The sequence below is a fragment of the Trifolium pratense genome, linkage group LG4 (assembly GCF_020283565.1).
Source record: "Trifolium pratense cultivar HEN17-A07 linkage group LG4, ARS_RC_1.1, whole genome shotgun sequence".
Classification (NCBI taxonomy): Eukaryota; Viridiplantae; Streptophyta; class Magnoliopsida; order Fabales; family Fabaceae; genus Trifolium; species Trifolium pratense.
This window is the reverse complement of record NC_060062.1, coordinates 32961949-32985149: the sequence shown is the minus strand read 5'-3', so window position 1 is coordinate 32985149 and position 23201 is coordinate 32961949. Positions and strand designations below refer to the sequence as shown.

The 23201-nt window shown below is 33.8% G+C and overlaps 3 protein-coding genes and 1 long non-coding RNA gene across 5 annotated transcripts; 2 read left to right on the top strand and 2 right to left on the bottom strand.

The window, feature by feature from the left end:
• Positions 1-4260: 4260 nt before the first annotated feature.
• LOC123923084 (GDSL esterase/lipase At2g30310-like) lies at positions 4261-12233 on the top strand. 2 transcript variants are annotated; one of them, XM_045975722.1, is made up of 5 exons: positions 4261-4824; positions 4934-5223; positions 10344-10469; positions 11037-11172; positions 11847-12233. In XM_045975722.1, the coding sequence occupies exons 1-5, from the start codon at positions 4503-4505 to the stop codon at positions 12062-12064; spliced, it is 1092 nt and encodes a 363-aa protein (XP_045831678.1). In that variant the 5' UTR covers positions 4261-4502; the 3' UTR covers positions 12065-12233. The 2 variants fall into 2 exon arrangements, with proteins under 2 accessions (XP_045831678.1, XP_045831677.1); XM_045975721.1 differs by having other exon boundaries at positions 4263-4824; positions 10344-10460; positions 11028-11172.
• LOC123919655 lies at positions 6331-9741 on the bottom strand. Its single transcript, XR_006813290.1, has 5 exons — positions 9325-9741; positions 8445-8522; positions 8152-8317; positions 7513-7607; positions 6331-6866 (listed from the first exon to the last, which is right to left on the bottom strand). It is a non-coding gene; the product is annotated as an uncharacterized LOC123919655 (long non-coding RNA).
• A 353-nt stretch (positions 12234-12586) lies between the features above and the next one.
• LOC123921911 lies at positions 12587-15751 on the bottom strand. The gene has a single exon (XM_045974632.1). The coding sequence runs from the start codon at positions 15575-15577 to the stop codon at positions 14618-14620; it is 960 nt and encodes a 319-aa protein (XP_045830588.1). The 5' UTR covers positions 15578-15751; the 3' UTR covers positions 12587-14617.
• A 117-nt stretch (positions 15752-15868) lies between these two features.
• LOC123924565 (exocyst complex component EXO70B1-like) lies at positions 15869-22935 on the top strand. The gene is made up of 2 exons (XM_045977511.1): positions 15869-18060; positions 22882-22935. The coding sequence occupies exons 1-2, from the start codon at positions 16098-16100 to the stop codon at positions 22932-22934; spliced, it is 2016 nt and encodes a 671-aa protein (XP_045833467.1). The 5' UTR covers positions 15869-16097; the 3' UTR covers position 22935.
• The last annotated feature ends 266 nt before the right edge of the window (positions 22936-23201 follow it).

Genomic DNA, 23201 nt, shown 5'->3' with positions numbered 1-23201 from the left:
TGACGCACATTGTAAAGTTATTTTATTTCCACCGCACTTTCTTTTTTTCTATCTTTCAAAGTTGACAAGAATATGACTTTCTAACTTTAATTTTCTCAATTTTATAGCCGTGTACTCCATACACAACTCTAAGACTGAATTCTTGAAGACCTGAGAACAACATGGAAATCCTAAAGAGTAAAGTTAAACCTTGTCTAACTACTCCCATATGTTAGCTCATTATTAATTTCACACAGATCATCGAGATTTTCCCTTTAAAAAATCTACTTCGCATCCTTGGAATACTTTTCACACTCGAACTTCATATATTCCATTTTTTTTAGTGGCTAAAATTTTATCTTTTTAAAGTGAATAAGTGAGTGTCGTAGAATTCGAAGTCCGATCTCTACATATTACATACAATGTTTCTACCAATTAAGTTATGCTCTCGGGAACATAAATCTCAATTTTGTTTTCCATATTTTCACAATAAATATGAGAAAAAAAATTTATTTAAGCAATTTTAAAAATACTAAATTTTGAATTTTTCACATTTGGATAACCGAAACATAAATACTTTCTTTACATATTTTTTATTTTTATAAAATGAATATCGACTCTTAAATTGGAAAATTTTCGCTTTCATAAAAAAGTCGAAGTTTGGTTAAAAAGAAAAAGTCGAAGTAATAGCTAAATTTTGAAAAAGGAAAAAAGAAAGAATTAGGACCTGTTTGAAATAATTTTGCTTTTTAGTTTTTAAAATGTGTTTTATAAAAGTGTTTCCTGTTTTACTTTTTTAGTTTAAAAAATTGATAAACAAAAAACAGTTTTGGAAAGCACTTTTGCAAAATTAGATTACCAATCAAGTTTTATAGTTTTTAATTTTTAAAAATAAAAAACAGTTTGTGAAAATGGAATCAAACATATCCTTAATTAGCGTGCACTTGGCCTACGGTGCACTTGGCCTACGGTAACAGTTGTTTGTTACTCCATCCGTCCCAAATTATAAGAGAAAAAAACCTATTTTTTTGTCCCAAATTATAAGGGAGAAAGTCATTTTGAAGAATGTTTTTCCCTTTTTTGTCCCAAAGTTGTAAGAAAGAACCTGATGATGGTAATCCTGTCGGCTGGAGAAAAGTCTTGGAAAATTCTGAAAAGTCTCAAGGGTTTGAGCGGGATTGTTTGAAAAGTATTTTACGTGTATTTTGAACAAAAAAGTCTCTCAAAATCCATTCCATAAAAAAAGTCATCAAAATCTATAGACTTTTGAATACCAATAGACATTTTAAAAAGTATGAGAAATCTCAATTGAATACCAACAGATTTTGTTGCCTTAAAAAAAAATCATGATTGTCTTAATTGAATACCAGATTTATTTAACTTTTATAAAAATCTTGATTGAATACCACGAGACTTTTTAATCATAAAAAAGTCTTTTAAAATCCATTGAAATCTCAATTGAATACACCCCCTAAATGCAAATTGCATTTAATTTTCTCTCTCTACCCTTTTCTCAATAAACAACAACCAATAAAAATTATTTTTACATCTTCCTATGCAACTTATTCCAAGGAAAACTCACAAAAACATATTTCAAATTCTCATATTTTATTTTTTCTTAACAAGTGTGATTTTTTTATTTTCTCTTATAATTCGGGACGGAGGGAGTACATTTGATTATTTAAAATTTGAAAGTCAGTTTTTTTCAAAAGGTTAAAATTCTCAACACATATGTAACAATATCACTAAATTTAACCTCAAACTTTTAATTTAAAACTAAAAACTTGTAATACTAATAACAATATCACTAAATTCAGAGTTTCCAACAGTTATTGACAAAGATGGAACCACGAGGATTTTGCAGTCGGTTTCGCAAGTAACATTATGCATACCCACATTTTGAACCCAAAATAATGCTTGAAGTATCCCAAAGCCTCTCCTTCATGAACTTGTAAAATTGGCTACATCCAACCAGTAATTCAAACAAGTGTAATATTGAAAGATAAAGATAAGGGAAATTGTATTGAATTTCTGGAAACAAATCCAACTCTATAGTGAGTGGAAGATACAAGATGTAAAAATAGAGAGTTTAGAGACAGAGTAACAAACTTCACAATTCACATGACCAACAAAAATATCCCTAATACAAATTATATAGCTGTTCCTTTTTTCACAAAGTCCTTCAGCATGCAATTGGGCTTGTGTGTGGCCCAATCATATTTGCGATATTGCTAACGGTATTGCTTTCATGCATATTCTGTAGTCCCTCCTTCTGTTTTGCTGACTCACAAGCTTCTAGAATACCCTCACTAATTGACTTCATTACAGTAATTGCAACCATAAATGTACCTCAGAGTACTAGGCACTAAATGTTTTGTTCCAACTCGTAACATAATGGTTGAAGCATCCCAAAGCCTCTCCTTCATGAACTCGTTAATAGTTTTTTTAATAGAACGATTGAAACTCGCATCCACATTACACTTTCAAGTACTAGGCACTAAATGTTTTGTTCCAACTTTTCTGTATAAATAAGACAACGATGACTTTTTTGGTAATTCAATAAGTTTGTTTGGGTGTGGGTGCCAAGTAGAGGGGTAAGGAGAAGTAATTCAATAAATTTTAGTTTTGAATGTTTTGCAAAATGGCTAAGCAAGAAATTGTGAGCTTTTTTTTTCTGTACATTTCTTCTAAACTCCTCGAAAAATATTTATTTAATTTTTACTATTGTGATTAGATTTTAAAATTCAAATTGGTTTTGTTTTTCATTTTTTGAATTATAGACTCTGAATCATGAGATCCTGCGTGCCATTTAAAAATCTAAAAAAGTATGTCTGAATTTTAAAATTCAAATATGTAGGTATATAGGTATATTCGAGTTTTTGTAAAACTTAAAAGATCTAACTTTTTTTGATGAAACAAATCTAGGGTGAGAGGATAGCGTCAAGTCCAAGACATGGAACACATTGACGCTCTTAATAAGGTAATTACATTTACCCTCCCTTTAAGAGTACTAGCGATGCTTGAACCAGACTTCCCGAATCTAACACCTGACTTTTTACTACTTGACCAAATCCTTAAAGTCTTTACTAAAAAAAAGAGAACTAACTTGGGTTTGAAATGATTTTTTTTGTTGTTACTCTTTTTTTTAATGGCATTTGTTTTGCTTATTTGATAATATCATACCACAACTGTATTAAAAATTTGTTAATTTTATCAAATATTTTTTTTGAACAAGAATAATTTTATCAAATATTATAAATTCAATCAGTTATTTTATTCAATATATGTTAACTTATAATGTTTTTTACAAACTCATTTGTTATTATAAGCTTACTTATAAAGTATTCAATACTTTTTTTCCAAGCCTATCAAGTTTTTGCCATTTTTTAGCAAAAAAATTTAAAGTTTCCGCCATTTCCTTGTAAACACACTTAGGGTGCGTTTGATTCGTAAAATAACAAAAATTGGACATAACAGTACAAGACAGAACAAGATAATACATGACATGACAAAACTATACCAGAAAGATATAGGACGATAATATTTGTATATTCGAAAATAAAATGGGTATTTTTGTATTTTCTATAGTTGTAATGTGGACAAAAAATTGTCCCGTGGTTCAGTGAGGGACAAAAAATCTTGTTTTTGTCTTGTCCCTTGCTATCTAATTTGTCTAGTCTCATAACCAGTTTCAAATCAAACAGGGTATAACAAAAGTTATTTTGTCCGGTCCCCTGTTTTTCATGAAATTAAAATCCATACATGTTATTTTCGCTCACCTAAAATGATTGTCTTGCGATCTTTCTTACTTACAATTTGATTACTTGAGTGTAGTTCTCTTGCAATTTAAAAATTTGGGTAAAATGTAAATTAATACGTAGCTTATACTACGTCGTACTATGGACTATACATGAGTGTGACTCATCCTTAGCCTTTCAAATTGTAGGGTTCGACAATTTAGTCACTTAAACATATTTTTAAATAATTTCACAACATGTGTAAAAAAAGAAAATCTCAACATAAAATTTTTGAATCATAAGATATTTTTCTTCGTATTTGATAATTTATTCCCTAAAATTACATAAAAAAATCAATTGTTAAAAGTTTCATATTGGTTGCGAGATGATCTGAACATGAGTTCATAAAATGGAGACAATTATTACCTTCCAAACTGATTTTATAGGTTTGAGTTAGATCAACTTCCACACTTCTAAGAAGGTATGAGAGTCTTCCACGATTTGCAAGGTCACGTGATATTAGGTTTCTGATCGGACTATCTATCATTTATATCCGCGCACCAAGCCTAATAATGTTGGACATGAGGTGGTGTGTTAAGAGTCCCACGTCGGTTACAAGATGTACTTATATATATATTTATAAAATGAATTTCATTAAGTTGAAAAACCAAACAATCCAATACCTTTAATTTCAAGAAATGAAGACTCCACTCCACTATATATAGTTAGCTAAATTAAAGCCTTGTCACAATTACCATATATATGAAAAACTTCAAGTAATGGCTTATGCAACCCTTTATCATTTTAATGCAAGTTTGCACCATTATCAATGTTGTTACTGCAAGCAATGACTTGAAATTGAGATCAAAATTCTCATCCATTTTAGTCTTTGGTGACTCAACAGTAGACACAGGAAACAATAACTACATCAAAACATTGGCCAAAGGAAATCATTTACCATATGGTAGGGATTTTCCTAATCATGTACCTACAGGTAGATTTTCTAATGGAAAATTGGCTATTGATTTTCTTGCATCTACAATGAATCTCAAAGATACTGTCCCTCCTTTCTTGGACCCAAACCTTTCAAATGAAGAGCTTCTAACAGGTGATAGTTTCCTTTCGTCGATAACTAAATATTATTACTTTCGGTCCTATGTATATATAAGAAACGACTAGATCAACAAAAATTGATGTACACACTTCTTTTCTGACAGGTGTTAGCTTTGCATCTGGAGGATCAGGTTTTGATGATTTGACGATAGCTTTATCAGGTGCTATATCAATTTCCAAACAAACTGAATATTTCAAAAATTATGTGACAAAGGTTAAAAGCATTGTAGGGGAAAAAGAAGCTAAAAATAGACTTGGAAATGCTTTGGTGATTATTAGTGCTGGAACTAATGACTTCCTTTTCAATTTTTATGATATTCCAACTAGAAGGTTGGAGTTCAACATTAGTGGATACCAAGATTATATTCAAAGTAAACTCCAAATTTTCATTGAGGTAAGCTTGTTTATTTTTTTTGGATATCATTGATTAAAAAAGAGTTTAGTGAATCGAATATCCACGAACAGTATGCGTAAATAATTTTATACGGACGTTCGTCTCGTAAGCTTAGCTCAGTTGGTAAAGATATTGCATTATATATACAGGGAGTCGAGGTTCTATCCCTGATCATCCCATTTATTCACTAGAAGGGTGTAATTTTTAACCACCAAATTAATTACTTGATAAAAAAAATTATATATTTTAAAAAAATTATACGGATCACTACTAGAAAAGTAGGATTTAGCGTCGGATGAAAACCCACTCTAACAAGCCAAAAACCGACGCTAACAACCATTTAGAGTCGGATTAGCGTCGGTGTCGGGGTTGAGGCTAAAATGCTTGAAGCTAATATATAGCGTCGGTTGAAGGCATCCGACTCTATATTAGAGTCGGTTTTAACCGAGTCTATGTCCGACTCTATTGCTATCCGACGCTAAATATGTGATCAACAAAAAAGTCAACAATATATATAGCCTCGGATTGGCCGACTCTAAAGTCAACTTCAAAAAAGTCAACAAATTAACGTAGCGTCGGTGTAGCCGACGCTAATCTACAGATATTTTTACACCAGCACTGCGCCTATTCCCTGTTTTGCACCTAATACTAACAACAAAGAAGTACACATCAAATTTGGCCACAAAAAGGCATAAAGCATCAACATAAACATATTTTGAGTAATAGTCACTATGATACTACAAAATAGCATAGTTTAAACTATTACCCGATGATGCTCCAAAAACTATGAAATCACATGCATTAACATAACAAACATGTTCAGTGGCATGAATCAGTTTTTACCATACTAGTATTATACTTGCATGAGCAAAATTGACACAATTGAAACCATAGAAACAAAGAACAATTATTGTTTGTCAAACATAGAGTAAAATATTTATTGTCCAACCGTTATTTTTTTTCCATTTTAAAGCAAACCAAACAAGCCAACGAAGTTTAACTCATAATATAAAATTTAAGAGGACCAAAATTTAGCAAAATATTTATAGAAGTCGGAACAATAAACAGAGTTCACACTAGCAACCATAGTAAATTATCAACACATTATCAACAAAGAAAGTGTAAGATAATAATCAACCATAGCAAGTTATCAACACAACGTGATAGAAAGTTTAAGAGATTTTCAAATCACATAAATAATCCCCTTCAATCTGCTCATCCAAGATTATCCCATATAATCCCCTTTTTATTTTCAGTCCATGTTAGAATAAGTCCTAAAGTCTAAACATCTATCACATAAATAAACGCTATTAACAAACGACTTATTAATACTATCATTCTACATTTGGAGTCATATCTCTGAGACTTATAAACGCTAGTGGGGCAGTAACTATAACAAACTAACATACATTCTAATAGACAATATTAACTAAAATAAAGCAGAAACTTAACTTAGCTCCACAAGCTCATATTGAAATATTAATAACACTAGAGACACACAACAAAACACAACTGTAAGTAACTGCAAGAGAAGTAAAAGTAAGAGGAATTGGGGTTTGTTACTTGTAGTTAGAATCTGCTTCAGCGTCGGTTCAAATTCAAACTCCAGTTTGGGTTGTAAAATTCTTTTATGATACTTAATCCTAACAAATTCAAAGCAACAACAAAAGAGATAATGTTATGATGATATGAAGAAAGTATAGCTAATGATGAAATGATGACCATGTATATTCAAATAGCATATAGCTAATGAGCGCCATAAATATATACTGCCAAAACAGAGGTATGTTATTCTTCAACTTTGAAAGCTATTAGATAAGCAGCCAATAATATTTAGGAAAGAATGAACATGATAAGCCAAATAAGTGGTATGTTATTCTTCAGCCTATAACTCCTTTCAAGATTCTTAGTCTGACAAGTACGGTGGGATAAAAGAATAATTAATAAGCCAATGATATTGCAGTTCTAGGAAAAGATTCTGATATTGCAGATCTAGGAAAAGATTATGATATTGCAGTATCCAGAGTTGTGTTATTGATAAGCCAATGACCATCACACACAATGGAGCATTGGCCTTAATTAGAAGAAAGTTTTGAAAGAAAATAACACACACACAACATGATTTTAACTCAAACAAGGGTCCTCCCTGACAATCATAGTTTCAGAAAGAACTCACTTTTCAATTTGATAGCAAGTTAAACACGTTTTCGGTCACATAAATCGTTCTAATATTGCAGCAACTATAAGTTGAATCATAGACCAAATATTAGTAATTGTTACAAAACATACCTTTGGCAATTCTTGAAGTGTCGGATTGGCTTTATTGACTTCAACTTTTGTAATCTTAGCACTTTAAGATTTTTCTTTATCTCGTCCACTACATTCTGCAATCAAATCACACAAAGTTACTTCTCCCGAATCATAACTTACAAATACTTAGACTATAAATAATGAAAAAATGTTAAAATCGCTAAATCCCAAAATCATAAAGCCTAGCAAACTCTACAAAAAATCGAAGCCATGGATGCTTCTATAACAAAAAACAAACCATGACTTTTAGGTTCTAAACACAGAGATGGGGAGCTGGTCAGACAATTACAAAGCAAGAAACACTCTACAGAAAACATATATAGAAAACATATATAATAAACCTCAACACTATTGTTAAGTTGTGCTGCATATTAAAGTAATTACAAGTGTCCTTTAATGGTATTTGGATAGATTTTAATTCTTCCTTGTCCCAAAATGAATCCATGTTTGTTTTGGAATATCATTATACTACTTTCTACTTTCTAGCGGAACCAAGGAGATGCTACAATTAAAATTGGCAGGACATATACTTTGCACATCCTACATAATTTTTTAATCAAAGGTACATGAAATGATTTAATTATAATGAAGTTATATACATGTAAATTGAATACTTACAAGTTCATGTGCCACTTCAATATGGTCCTTGCGGGCTGAGGTGTAGACCGCTCTGCCTCTTGACAAAGCTCGGCAGTCTTATTTTGATCGGAGAATTTCAAGAACTCGTCACTGATTTCGTATTGCATAATTAATGGCCTTTGCAACTTCAATGGGAGGAATGAACCTGCAAAATTTTGATAAAATCATAGAGTTACGGATCGGTCTTGAAATAGCAATGGATTATGCAGTGACACTAATCTAATCAGTCAAATGAGGGGGTTAATTAAGATTGTTTCATATATGTAACTTACCCTTTACTATAAAGTCGTATAATGATCTTCCTATCTTCATCTCTCCTTGGCACAAGAGGAGGAAAAATAGATAGTCATCTGTTATCACAAAGAATAAAAGAACTAAACAAAAATACAGGAATTTATGAAACAAATCAAAATGACAAAATGTACATAATTTGTAAACTAGGCATAGACAACCAACTATAAAATGTCAATAAGACTCATTAAATTTCTTTCAATGGAAAAATCAAGAAAGAGTATTGTGAAGTATTCATTTAATTAGAGACAAACATGTTCAATGTTCCTTGGGCTTATGTCTATTCCTTGTTCACACATAGTTTTCTGCATAATTATGCATAAAATTCAAAGGTACCATAAATGTTTAGATAAGCCTAATGATCAACTTCATTTGATTCATTAATCCAATAATTAGCACTGTGAGGCCTACAAACCACTTAGCTATTATATTGATGTTTTGAATTCTACATCTTATACGGTATTTCTAGATTCTATCATCAATTTGAGACAAGTAACACAAGATATCAATCCCAATAACACAATATAGCTATAAACCATGTTATCTAAAACACCAATCAATAAACACATGAGTGAAACTAACTTAATAGGCAACATTCAAGCCTCAAATGTCAGCCTACAAACCCCCGTTGGAACATGAAAGGAAATGTGGATGTATTTTGCTAAACTAGTTAAGCATGTGGATGCATTTTGTTAAAATTACAGACATTCAAGTACTTTAGTCTATCTAGTTGCAAATTATCAAGAAAATAAAAGAAATAAATCAAGAAAAAAATGTGAACTCGTTGTAGCAAAAAATCCCAAAAATATAAAAACAAATAAACCTATTGCAGCAAGGTAGACTAAAGAGAAGAGAACCAACCATTTAAGATTGCCGGTTACGAATTCATAGAAGGTTGAAAATCGAGAATCATCGTTTGAGTCGTTGAGATCTGGATAATATGTGAAGGTTTGAGTGGGAGAACGAAATGAGGGTTTCAAAAGTGATTACGAGTGCTCATGTTTGAGAATCGTCGTTTCAAAAGTGATTCTCAGAATCATCTGTGACATTTGAGGGGAAAGAGGGAACGAGGGTTACAAGTGATTACGAGTGAAGGATTCCATTCATGGATTTACGAATTAGGATTTGGATATTCTCAGATTGATGAACGAAGAGAAAGAGGATTCTGATTGATGGGTTTAGGGATTCCGATTTACAAACGAGTGAGGGTTTGGTGAGTGAAGAAAAAAATTAGGGTTTTTGTTGTGACTCAGGGAAAAAGAAGAGAAAAACGTGATGAATGAGAATTTGGATTTGTTTTTGCTGAAAAGTCAAAGAATAGGAGAAAAAAACGGAAATAAAGAATTAATTTTTTTCAAGTAAAAGTGATAGCATCGGAGGAGCCGACTCTACGTTTTTTTAAAACCCTTTTTTGTACTATAGCTTCGGCTAGGCCGACGCTAATATTATAAAATAAAAAACAATGGATTCTAATTGTTTAGCGTGAGTTAAACCGACTCTAAACTGACTCTAGTAGCGTCGGTGTCGGGGGCCGACGCTAATTTTGGAGGCTAAAATCATGTTTTCTAGTAGTGGATGTTCATATCAATCATATATATTAAATCTATGTAACAAAAAAAAAAATATTAAATCTATGTGTCATTTTTAATATATTTAAATATCACCGTTGTGAGACGTGATTAGATGTACCTATAATTTTTTTTTCTAACGGTGTATATATATTAATTAATTTATAAAAATAAATAGTAATTATAATTACTTATTATAAAAAAGTAATTATAATTATTCATTATTTTTACAATTATTACCATAATTATTACTTATAAATTTTCTTTGAATTTTTGTCTATAATTTAAAATATTTTTCTTAATAAATTGTAGGAACTATATGACCTTGGATGCAGAAAATTTGCTGTGGCTGGGCTTCCATCTATTGGTTGCATACCTGTTCAAATAACAGCTAAGTTTGTAAATTTAAAGGATCGGAAATGTGTGGAGGATGAGAATTTTTTTTTTTTGACTAAAAATAAAGGATATTCATTCATTCAAATTGATAGAGTACATCGATGTAATACAAATTCAAATTTGCTAAAAACAAAAAGGATGAATCTGCAAACAAACTCACAGCATCCATGTTAATAGCATAAAACGGCAAATTACATAAGCCTACATATATGACTATATTGAAGTGTCTGGAATGTCCATGCTCCCAGATCTGCAGCGTTGATGACACAAAAGTCGACATTGGATAGATTTGTACTTGATCGGATCTAATCCTTCAACCTGAAACAAATGAACACCGCACAAAGACGGGAAAACAAAATACACCGCACAGAGACGGCACAACAGAATACACCGCACAAGGACGGGATAACAAATAACACAAAACCAATCAAATATGTGAAAAATCACACTTATTTAATAACGAGAAAGAAAAAACAATTTGGAGGGGTGATTTTTGGTCAAGATTTGACCTGAAATCACCCCTCTTTGATAAACTAAGAAGATGAAAAAAGGTGACGGCTAGGGTTAGAACTTAGGAGATGAGAGAAAAAGAGGTTGGAGGATGAGAATTTAGAAGCTAAGATTTATAACCAAAAATTGGCTCGGAGATTACTTAAATTACAAGCAGTGCTTCAAGGAAGCAGAATTATATATACAAATATATATGACCCTTTGATTGGCCTTATCTATCATCCTCAAAAATATGGTGAGCAATATTTATGAATATTTTTTATTCATGGACTATGTGTTATCTTGGTGTTTTTTAATATTATCCAGTAGAATTAATATTTTCTCCTTGAAAAAAAAAAGAATTTAAAATTTGTAAAGGAAAAAAAATTGAAAATATAGAATTTCTTTTATTTTGAAACGACTATTGTTAGTTGGTCTAGTGGTGATTGACGTTGGACTTGTTAGAGATAACCATGGTTCGTTCCCCTGCAACTGCCCGCTAACCAGATTAAGCGGTCCAGTTGGCCCAATACTGATGGTGAAAAAAAAAAAACTTAAAGAAGTCAAATTCAAGCATTTTTTTTTTGGTAAAATAGTATAATGACTAGAAATGCACATCTTGAAGTGAATAAGCGAGAGATTCTTGGTTCGAACTCCGACCTTTACATATAAAATACGATATCTTTATTAACCGAGTTATCCTCAAACACACAACAATTCAAGCGAATTATTATTAGAGGATTTGACACTAAATCATCTTGAAGTTAAAGAAAGTAAAAAGATAATTTTAAGCACCAATATTTTAATTGATAAAAGGAAGAAGAATTTTAAAAGTTAACAACTCCTATTTGTTTCTAGTATTATTTTTTTTGGTCTTATATTTGTTTCCAGTATTTATTTTGTATTCTTTTAACTTTCTATTATATATAGGTTTCGTGGAAACAAGCAAAGGATGTTGCGGAACTGGCTTATTTGAAGTAACTCCATTGTGTAATGAACTCACACCAGTTTGTAATGATGCCTCAAAATATGTATTTTGGGATAGCGTACATCCAACTCAAGCAACCTACAAATATATTGCTAAGTACTTAGAATTGGAAGTCCTGCCTAAGTTCCAATTTCAAAGAGATTATAATATATTTGATTGAAGTTGAGAAATTTGTACTTCATTGTATATAGTACAAAGAATATGAGATCATTTGGGAGTCTATGTACTACTCGTTCATTTGTAGTAAAAATAATGCCACTCTTATAAAAAGAATGAATCAATGTGATGCGGTCGCAATTGCGAAAACTACATGCACTTTTTGCGTATAATTGAATCAGAGTAGTACATTTTTAAAGAGATGCCCAAACAATATTTAGGTTTGATTCAAGGCCAAGTCTAACATGAACCAGGTGCACCATGCACTAGTCTCGAATAACATTATAATGAATACAAATTTTAGAAAATCGACCGTTGGATTGAAAGATTATATTATATAGATCATCCATAGAGATTTTTAGAAAAATTGAAAATTATTTGATATGTTATTGAGACCCATCAAAATTAACGGTATTTAATAAAACTCATAAACCGTTAATTTTGATTGATCTTAATAACATATCAAATGATTTTCAATTTTTCTAAAAATTTATACGAATGATCTATATGATATAATCTTTCAATCCAACGATCGATTTTGTAAAATTCGTATTCGTTATAATGTTATTCGAGACTTGTGCATGGTGCACCACATGAACCATTTGTTCATGTTAGAAAAAGCCTTGATTCAATGACTATTGGTTATGGAAAGCATTAAGCATTGACCTAGGGTCCCGTTTGACCCAGTTTTTTTTAGAGTTTACGCAAACAGCTTATGCAATATAAATTATATTTTATGCAATTTTATAAATTCACACTAGTAAAAATTGTAATTTTATAAGGAGTTTAATTGATATGCACCGACAGTGTAAAATAGTTTTATACGATCGTCCAATAAACAACCATCATTTTACCATGTCATATCAAGAAAGTGGGGTGATGTGGCGGAAAACATGGTTGATATTGACTGATAGTGTAAAACTATTTTACACCGTCAGTGCATATTAATTAAATCCTTTTATAAGCTATTTTATCATAAACTACCTTGACAAACATATAATAATATATAAAAATTGCATAAGCTATTTGCATAAGCTCTAAAAAAATCTAGGCCAAACGAGCCCTAACAAATCAGACGTTAGATGAAAAGTATATATAATTAAAAAGAATTTAATTTATATGCACCGTCAGTGTAAAGTTATTTTACACATGCGTCCAATAATATACCGACACATCATGTATGGTATTTAAAAACACATGATGTGTCACATTCATTAAATGATGTGGCAACACATTATTGGATGTATGTGTAAAAATTCTTTACACTGACAGTGCACAACAATTAAACTCAATTAAAAAACAGAAACTGATTACATCAAGTTCCAAAATTCATCCCAAGAACAACATAAAGAGGTTAAACATTCTTTTGTGGAAGACTTGGAAAGCTCGAAACAAGGTTATCTTCGATAAAGGCAAGATTAATCCGATTGTGACAGTCGGCTTTTGGAGTTTGTTATTAATAGTCCACAACGGATGTGAGATGATCTGAAGAATTGTAGGAAATTCCAATTTTAAGATGGGATCAGAGGATCTTCAAAATTCGTTGGGCCACATGCTATACGGTTTTTGCTGCCATCATTGACAAAACCTGGAGAAATGTTTATAATTGAAGGAAATATTTACGGTCAAGTTAAGCCCAAATCTGAATTTTTTTTTTATAAAGTGAAGAGCATCTAAACATCAGGGGATAAAGCAGGAAAAAGTATATACAAAAACCGGGGGACATAGACCTAACCCAATAAGTCCGAGGACAATGAAATATGAACATACCAACTTCTAGTTAATCCCAAAGGAAAATATAAGTCATAAAAATTCTAGGCGAATGAACCGACCATACGTCAACAAGGAAACGGTCCACGTACTGCTACTCCCTGTAGTTAGAAGCAAGCAATGACGGCTTTTTCAAGCAAACCGTCTGAAATCATGAAATGATACGAATATTGAGAATGAAGTAGAGGCAATATGAGACCTCTACCAATCTCTTGACAAATCACGTCTTGTTGAATGCAACTCAGACCCAATCAAAAGCTAGATCGAGGGATGGTCAATTAACTGGTATGAGCACCAGCATGAGAAACACCAAGACTAGCGACCCGTTGGCACGACAAACGATGCTACCGTCAACACGGATTATCTACCGACTCAAGGTTATACTTTAAAGATGGTATCAGAGGATCTTCAAAATTCGTCGGGCCACCAGCTATACTTTTCGCTGTCATCATTGATATGACCTGGAGAAATGTTTATAAGCGAAGGCAATATTTACGGTCAAGTTAAGCCCAAATCTGAATTCTATTACAATGGGATGGAATGTCGTTTTTGCTGCAAAGATGCAAGAAATCTGAGGAAATCCAAACACTCCAACACCGGCCGAGGGAACTGGCCATAATTTTAATCTACACAATTTTCCTTACCTCTAATTATTATATAAAAAATTTGACATAAGTTTTTTCTTAAAGGAAAATAACCATCCAATTGGTCCAATTGGATTTGTAATTTACTATGCCCCAAACTCTAGATTCAAATAGCTACTACAAACAACTTCCTTCTCAACATTTCATATTGATACTACTGAGGATTTTGAAAGTTCTTCATCAGAATCCAATTGTTCACTACCAAATGATTGATCTGGAAAATCAATAGAGCCAGTTTCTAAAGGCAAAAGTGAATAAAGATATTCAGATGATGAATTCTTCTTCATTGTAGAATCAGTAGGCATGCAATGATTATGTGTACCTTTATATAGTGTCTCAATAATTTCACCATCAATATTTCTTTCAACTCTTTTCTTCACAACACAATTAGACCCCACACATTTATAGTAACTTCTCTGATTTTCACTTCCTTTTGCAAATTTTTCTTCATATCTTTTCCAATTATAACCATCATTATTATTCATTCTTCTTCTTAAAGATTGGAACTCATTTTTGTTTCTATCTACAGCATCAATTTCTATAGCTACATCATCTTCTACTCTTAATGTTCCAATTTCGTGTCGAGAATCTAATTTCGAACGAAGAACCATAAGAGAATAACAGAAGATTGCAGCGACTATAGATAGCATCAAATTGATTTTCATCAAATGAATAGTAAGCATTCCAAGGAAGAAATTAAGAAGATCAGATTCAAAACCAAGATCAATTTGTCTTGATAAACAAAAACACATTAAAGCAAAAGATGAACAAGAAATAAGACTGAATAAGTCTGGTTTTTGATTCAAAGTTTTATAATCGGATACAAAACTGTAAAATGATGTGAGTAACAAAACAAGAACACCTAAATGAGCTTTTAGCAAGAATCTCCTTGAAAGTTTCCATTTTTCCAAAAATAACATCATGCTAGTGATACTGAAACTTACCACTGTGTAGATAATGATTTTGATGAAGTTCCAATTTCCAAAAAGTTGATTGAAAGAAGAGCTTATTGCATAAGAAATGAGTCCAATGATACTTGAAAAAAATCCTAATATTCTCCATAGCTTTTTCTGTATTAGTCTATTGGGAATTCTTATGGGCATGGTACTTAATTTCCAAAGGGTATAGGGTAGTAGTGTGTTAATTTCTATTTGGCTTAAAAGTTAAAAGACTAATATGTTCTTCTTAGAGTCAAAGAAGAGTTTGAGATGGAAAGGAACCTTGTAAAATCAGTGGAAATTATTGTTGCTTTTTATAAAGAGAAAGATCTATTTTAATCTGTGGTCAAGACACGTTGTTGACAAAAGAATTTTTTTTTCCTTTTGTAAACTCTGTAACACCGACACTTCTGATAGAATGAGAGTCAGTTATCCAATACGAAAGTAACTGGTGTCATTATATTCAATTAATTTATTTTTTTCATAAATTATTATTGGTTTGATGTGTCAGTGTCGTGTGAGTGTTATGTAGACTACGAGTTAGATTTGGACAGTCGAACTGATTAACACTAAAGTCAAAAACTTGTGGCAGGAAATAGTTTCAAGACTTTTTGGTCCTTTGATAGAAATTCCATCTGAAATAGAAAAGATATTTTCAGATCCAATATCGATTTTTAATCCAAACATGTCACTCATACTGATCCATATTCGGAGATGGATGATGAATACAAAAGGATGGAAATTTGTCGGGTTTGCTTCAGCTGTTGTTGGACTTGTTTGTTATGCTCTAAGCTCTTCCTTCAACCATCTTTTTGGAAATTGGAATTTGTTGAAAATTATTCTTTACACTGTTTTCAGTTTCATTATTTGTCTATTGATTTTGTTTGCAAGTACATGGCAACACTCGACAAGTCTTCGATTCAAAGCTCATTCAGCATTTTTGGTATTGACTATCACTTCTGTCTATTCCTTTTTCTCTGATAAAATTATGAATGGAAAACCAGATGCATATAGTCTGATTTCATGTGCTGCCTTCGCTTTCATGTCACTCAGTTTATCGAGGCAAATTCGGTGTGGATTTGAAGTGGATCTGATGTACTTTTATCTAGGATGTTTAATTGTACAACTCATGAAGATTAATTTTTTGTTAGCTATTGTTGGAGTTTGTTATAGCTATTGTCTTATTATTCTTCGTTCTTCTTTCTCTTTGGTAAATGTTCAACATGAAACTCCGTGTCTTAGTCTTGAAGAACAACAAGTAGTCGTTCAAGTTGATTCAGAACACTTTCATACAAGTTTGGAACTATTGTTGCAACAGTTCCTGACTTGTATGAAAGAGCTTATGCAGAACAACTCTATTATTGCCAAGATGCTTTTGGAGAAGGTGAAAGGTAACTATAAGTTGGTGGTTACTGATCATAACTTCATACTTGATGCAATTCCGGACGAAACAATCAATAATCTTCGTGAAACGGTTAAACTGATGGTGGATGCTGGGTTTGAGAAAGAGTGCTCTGACTTGTACATTAGTTTGCGTAAAGAATGGTTGAAAGATTTATTAATAAATAAATTATTAGGATTGAGAAAGATGGGATTTCAGGATTACATGATTGGAAGATGGATTAAAGCTTCCAAGGTTGCTCTTAGAATATTATTTCCCTGTGAACGTCGCCTCTATGATCGTGTCTTCTCGGAATCCTTTATGTCATCTGATCTTCGTTTTTTTGAGATTTGTCGTAGAGCAACGATACAACTGTTGGACTTTGCTGATTCGTTTATGAATCAAAGTCCTTCTGCATGGCGTTTGTTTAAAATCGTTGACTTGTTTGAGACACTTTGTGATCTCATTCCCGAATTTGAAGCGTTGTTTATTGATTCCTTAGTGAATGAAGCAATAAAAACTAAGAATAGATTGGGTGAAGTAAGTAGAGATATTTTCATGGAATTTGGGAATCTGATCTTTCTTACGCCGGATGCAGAGTTAGATTGTTGGGTTGACGGTGGGGTTCATCCAATGAACTGCGAGGCTACAGGCTACATCGTTTTGGCTTTCTGGTCAAGACAGAAACTGGAGCAAATTTTACGAGACTACCCGTTGGTTGTTGCTAATGGAGAGGGAACATCTTTATTCGATTCGCAGATAGAGCTCATAATGGAGATGTTTGAGAGAAATTTGGAAGCTAAGTCACAAACTTATGAGGACTCCGCTTTGCGGTATTTTTTCATGCTGAATAATATAAGTATGATTAAGTACAAATTGGAAAACTTTTGGGATGATAGGTTCTTTAAAAACACAAGGCGATACTTGGAACTCTATTGTAAAAGCTCATGGAGTAATGTTGTAGATATTTTGAAAATCGATATAAATCAGTCAGCAGCGTCAAATTCTGACGCAAATTCAATGAAAGACAAGCTCAATCTGTTCAATCAAAAGTTTAAGGAGATGTGTGGAATTCAGTCTACATGGCGTGTTTTTGATGAACAGCTTAAGAAACAAATAATAATTTATGTGGAAAAAATGTTGTTGCCGGATTATGAAAACTTCATTGCGAGGTTTGAGAACGTTCTTGGTAAAAATGCTGACGAGTATAGAATGTCTGACATTCAAGCTCAACTCAATCATTTGTTTCTGTTACAGGATATTGATGTTGATGTTGGCGTGAGCTGTTCACAATATCTCAAGAGCAAAATTAGGGGTTATAGTTATTAATTATTAATTTCTCTGTTTTTACTATAATTAGAAATAGGGTTTTACTTGTATATATATATATAACCTATTCCCTCTTGTAAAGCACGCAGATATAATTTTACAGAAATAATATGAAACAAGTACCATATCAGTTTAACATGGTATCAGCCGCCAGGTCTTAAACCTGACTTGTGCTAACATACCCTTCATTCTTCCTCCATGGGCGACACAGACTCAACTGCCGATGACGCTACCTCATCTTCTATTCTTGCTGAGTTGACGATGAAAATGACGGAAGTTCTGAACCGTGCTTCAGCCCCGTCACAAATTAGTTCTGACCATGCCGTGGCACCGATTGGCATCAAGTTAGATGGCAACAACTACCCCCTTTGGTCCCAGGTGGTCGAGATGTATATCTCGGGCAAAGACAAACTGGGATATATCAATGGCGAACTCCCGCAACCCCCTCAAACAGACCCTACCTTTCGGCGTTGGCGGACTGACAACGCGACTGCTAAGGGATGGATTATCAACTCCTTGGACTCCTCTCTAATCAGCAACTTTATTCGATTCTCCACTGCCAAGATGGTGTGGGAAGCAATTGCAACAACATACTTTGATGGCAGCGACACCTCTCAGGTGTATGACCTTCGGCGACGGGTGACACGTCTTACACAAGCCGGTGGTTCTCTTGAAAAATATTATAATGATCTCCAAGGACTTTGGCGTGAGATTCATTTTCGTCGTCCAAATCCGATGACATGCTCAATTGATATCCAACACTACAATACCCTTGTCCAAGAAGAACGAGTGTATGTCTTTTTGGATGGACTTGATGATCACTTGGATAATATCAGAAGCGATGTTTTACAAATGAAACCATTCCCAACGGTGGAGCAAGCATATGCACATGTTAGGAGGGAAGCTCTTCGCCAGGCAGTGATGACAGACAAGGTGACAGACAACTCAAATGAATTATCTGGAGCGGTTCTTGCATCTAAGGGTCTCAAGTTACATAGCAGCAAGACAACGTCTCACTCCAAGCATAAGGAAGCATCTTATGGCACTAAGTGTTCTCATTGTGGAAGTACCAAACATATTCGTGAAGACTGTTTTAAGCTTAACGGCTATCCAGATTGGTGGGCAGATTTTCAGGCTCGAAAACGTCGTGATACAACTGATAGCAATGCGGGAAAAGCTGCAGTAGCTACCACCGAACCACATCTTTCCCTCATTCCACCATCAAATTCCCACACCACTGAAGGTAATGTTCTAATTTGCTCTAATCATGATGATGATTGTAATGCATGGATACTTGACTCTGGAGCTACCGATCATATGACGTTTGATGTTGCTGATTTTTCTGAACGGTCAACCCCGCGACGCTCAAGTATTGCCAACGCAAATGGTGGTTTATCGTCGGTAACAGGGGCTGGAACTGTGATGTTATCACCAGCTCTTTTGCTTTCTAATACACTGCTTGTTCCCTCGCTATCTCATAAGTTGTTGTCTGTGAGTCAAATTACAAAAGACTTGAATTGTGTTGTGCTGATTTATCCATCTTTCTGTTTCCTTCAAGATATTCTCACGAAGGAGATCATTGGGCGTGGTACTAAGAGAGGGGGGCTGTACTATATGGAGGATTTCAGTGTAGGCCGAGCGCACCACATGCATGGTCCAAGAAACAACAAAGTGGAACAAATTTTACTTTGGCACCGTCGATTAGGCCATCCTTCATTTAGTTACCTGAAACATGTGTTTCCAAATTTATTTTCAGATACATCAGTGTTGAACTTCAAATGTGAAGCTTGTATTTTAGCTAAGAGTCATCGAGTCAATTTTCCATTAAGTATGAATAAAAGTAATGTTCCTTTTGCTTTGATCCATTCTGATGTATGGGGTCCATCCCCCAAATCTTCTATCTCTGGTTATCGGTGGTTTGTGATATTTGTTGATGATTGCACTCGAATGACTTGGATTTATTTGTTGAAACAAAAAAATGAAGTGTTGCACATATTTCAACAATTCCATAAAATGATTCAAACTCAATATTCAAAGAAGATTAGGATACTTCGGTCTGATAATGGTGGGGAGTTTGTTAATCACCAATTCAATGAGTATTTCAAAAAACACGGACTTATTCATGAAACAACATGTCCTCAAACTCCGCAACAAAATGGTATTGCAGAACGGAAAAATCGACACATTCTTGAAACTGCTCGTGCTCTCTTACTTGGAGCACATGTGCCTCACCACCATTGGACTGATGCTGTCACTACAGCAGTATATCTCATTAATCGGATGCCATCGAAGTTTCTTGAATTTAAAACTCCGCTGCAGACCTTGTCTACATTTGTAACGCTGCCCACAATACAAATGTTGCCACCTCGAGTCTTTGGTTGTGTTGCGTTTGTTCACTTACATAAAAACCAGCGTACAAAGCTTGATCCTTGTGCCATTCGCTGTCTTTTTTTGGGATATGGTGTACACCAGAAAGGGTATCGTTGCTATGACCCTATTACTCGACGCATATATGTGACTATGGACGTCACTTTCTTGGAATTCGACCTTTTCTACTCCTCTGCATCATCCAATTCTTCCCTTCAGGGGGAGACACCAGAAGAAGAGTCGAATTGGTTGACATTTGACTGGTTTAAGGATATTGATACACCATCAACTGAAATTTTTGATAATTCTTGTCAAACTCAAACATATCCTATGGGAACTGAAGTCGAAGTATGTCCTCCTGAAGTTGAAGTATCAGAATCCCCTCTCTCTCCAGTACCCGATAATCCATCTCCTGAGAATATCATTGAGGTAAGTTCTCCCATCTCTCCTAACAATAATAATGTTGATATTCCTGTTAGATATGAACTACCTCACAGGCATAATCGGGGAAAACCACCGAAGCGATACTCCCCTGAAGAGGAGGATCATAGATCGAGGTATCTAATTGCTAATTATGTCTCTATGGAGAAGTTGTCTGAACCGCTAAAAAAGTTTGCAAATGAGCTATCTTCACACAGTGTACCTAGCAAGGTTGAAGAGGCCATTGAAGACCCTAGATGGGTTCAAGCTATGAATGAAGAAATGGAGGCATTAAACAAGAATGCAACATGGACTCTTGTCACCTTACCAAAAGGAAAGAAACCAGTAGGGTGTAAGTGGGTTTTCTCTATCAAATACAAAGCTGATGGATCTATTGAAAGGTACAAAGCAAGATTGGTAGCTAAAGGCTTCACACAAACATATGGCATAGACTATCAAGAAACTTTTTCACCTGTGGCCAAGTTGAGCACTGTCAGAGTTCTTTTATCCCTTGCAGTAAACCTTGATTGGCCATTGCATCAGTTAGATGTAAAAAACGCCTTTCTCCATGGACACTTGGAAGAAGAAATATATATGGATATCCCTCTAGGATACATGACAAATTCTGAGACTAAGGTGGTGTGTAAGTTGCAACGCAGCTTGTATGGTTTGAAGCAATCTCCTCGAGCGTGGTTTGGGAGATTAACCTTGGCAATGAAAAAATATGGCTTCCAACAAAGCAATGCAGATCATACTTTGTTCTTGAAACATCGCCAAGGTAAGATCACAGCTTTGATTGTGTATGTAGACGATATGATCATTACAGGAGATGACTCAGAGGAAATAGCAAAACTTCAAAAACAACTAGCAACAGAATTTGAGATGAAAAATCTTGGTGGTCTCAAATATTTTCTAGGTATTGAGGTTGCTAGGTCGAAGAAGGGCATATTTTTATCTCAACGAAAGTATATCCTGGATTTATTATCAGAGGTTGGGCTATTAGACTGTAAACCGGTTGACACTCCAATTGTCCAGAATCACCAACTTGGAGAATATCCAGACCAAGTGTCAACAGACAAAGGAAGATATCAGCGATTAGTTGGCAAACTCATTTACTTATCTCATACACGACCCGATATAGCATATGCGGTAAGTGTAGTGAGCCAATTTATGCACAACCCGAGTAAAGATCACATGGATGCAGTAATTCGAATCATGTGGTACTTGAAGTCCTCGCCTGGAAAAGGCTTGATGTTCACAAAGAATAATCATGTACAGGTTGAAGGATATACAGACGCCGACTGGGCAGGAGATATCACCAACAGGAAATCCACCTCAGGCTACTTTACCTTCGTTGGAGGGAATTTAGTTACATGGAAAAGTAAGAAACAAAAGGTTGTAGCATTATCAAGTGCTGAAGCAGAGTTTCGAGGGATGGCTAAGGGTCTTTGTGAGCTTCTCTGGCTTAAAAGACTGTTAACTGAAATTGGCTTTGTTCCGAACTGTGCGATGAACCTCTTTTGTGACAACAAGTCTGCAATTGAAATTGCTCATAATCCGGTTCAACATGATCGAACAAAACATGTGGAAGTAGATCGACACTTTATCAAGCAAAATTTGGAGACCAAGATAATTCAGTTTCCATTTGTTAAATCTGAAGATCAATTGGCAGATATACTAACAAAATCTGTATGCAGTAGAGATTTCTACAAAGCACTTGACAAGTTGGGCATTCGAGATATCTATGCACCAACTTGAGGGGGAGTGTTGGCGTGAGCTGTTCACAATATCTCAAGAGCAAAATTAGGGGTTATAGTTATTAATTATTAATTTCTCTGTTTTTACTATAATTAGAAATAGGGTTTTACTTGTATATATATATATATATATATATAACCTATTCCCTCTTGTAAAGCACGCAGATATAATTTTACAGAAATAATATGAAACAAGTACCATATCAGTTTAACAGTTGATTCTGTTAGCTTAATAAACTGTACTAATAGAGTTATTGTATCTTCATAAACTATATCTCAATTTCCAATCATCTAACTATGGTTTCGTCTAATTTTCTCCTTTTATTTTTACTTCACTTTTACGAATTAAGAGCTAGTTGAAAGAAAAGGAAAGAAGACTCACAAAATTGGTTTGGAACTGGAACATTTTTATCATCGCAAACACGTTGTACGGGATTAATGTTCATGCCCGGCATATCAGTTTTGTTTACTGATAAAAAATCATAAAAACTGTTGTATTTTTATCCTGCCTGGGGGCCTTTGTACTGCATGCCAG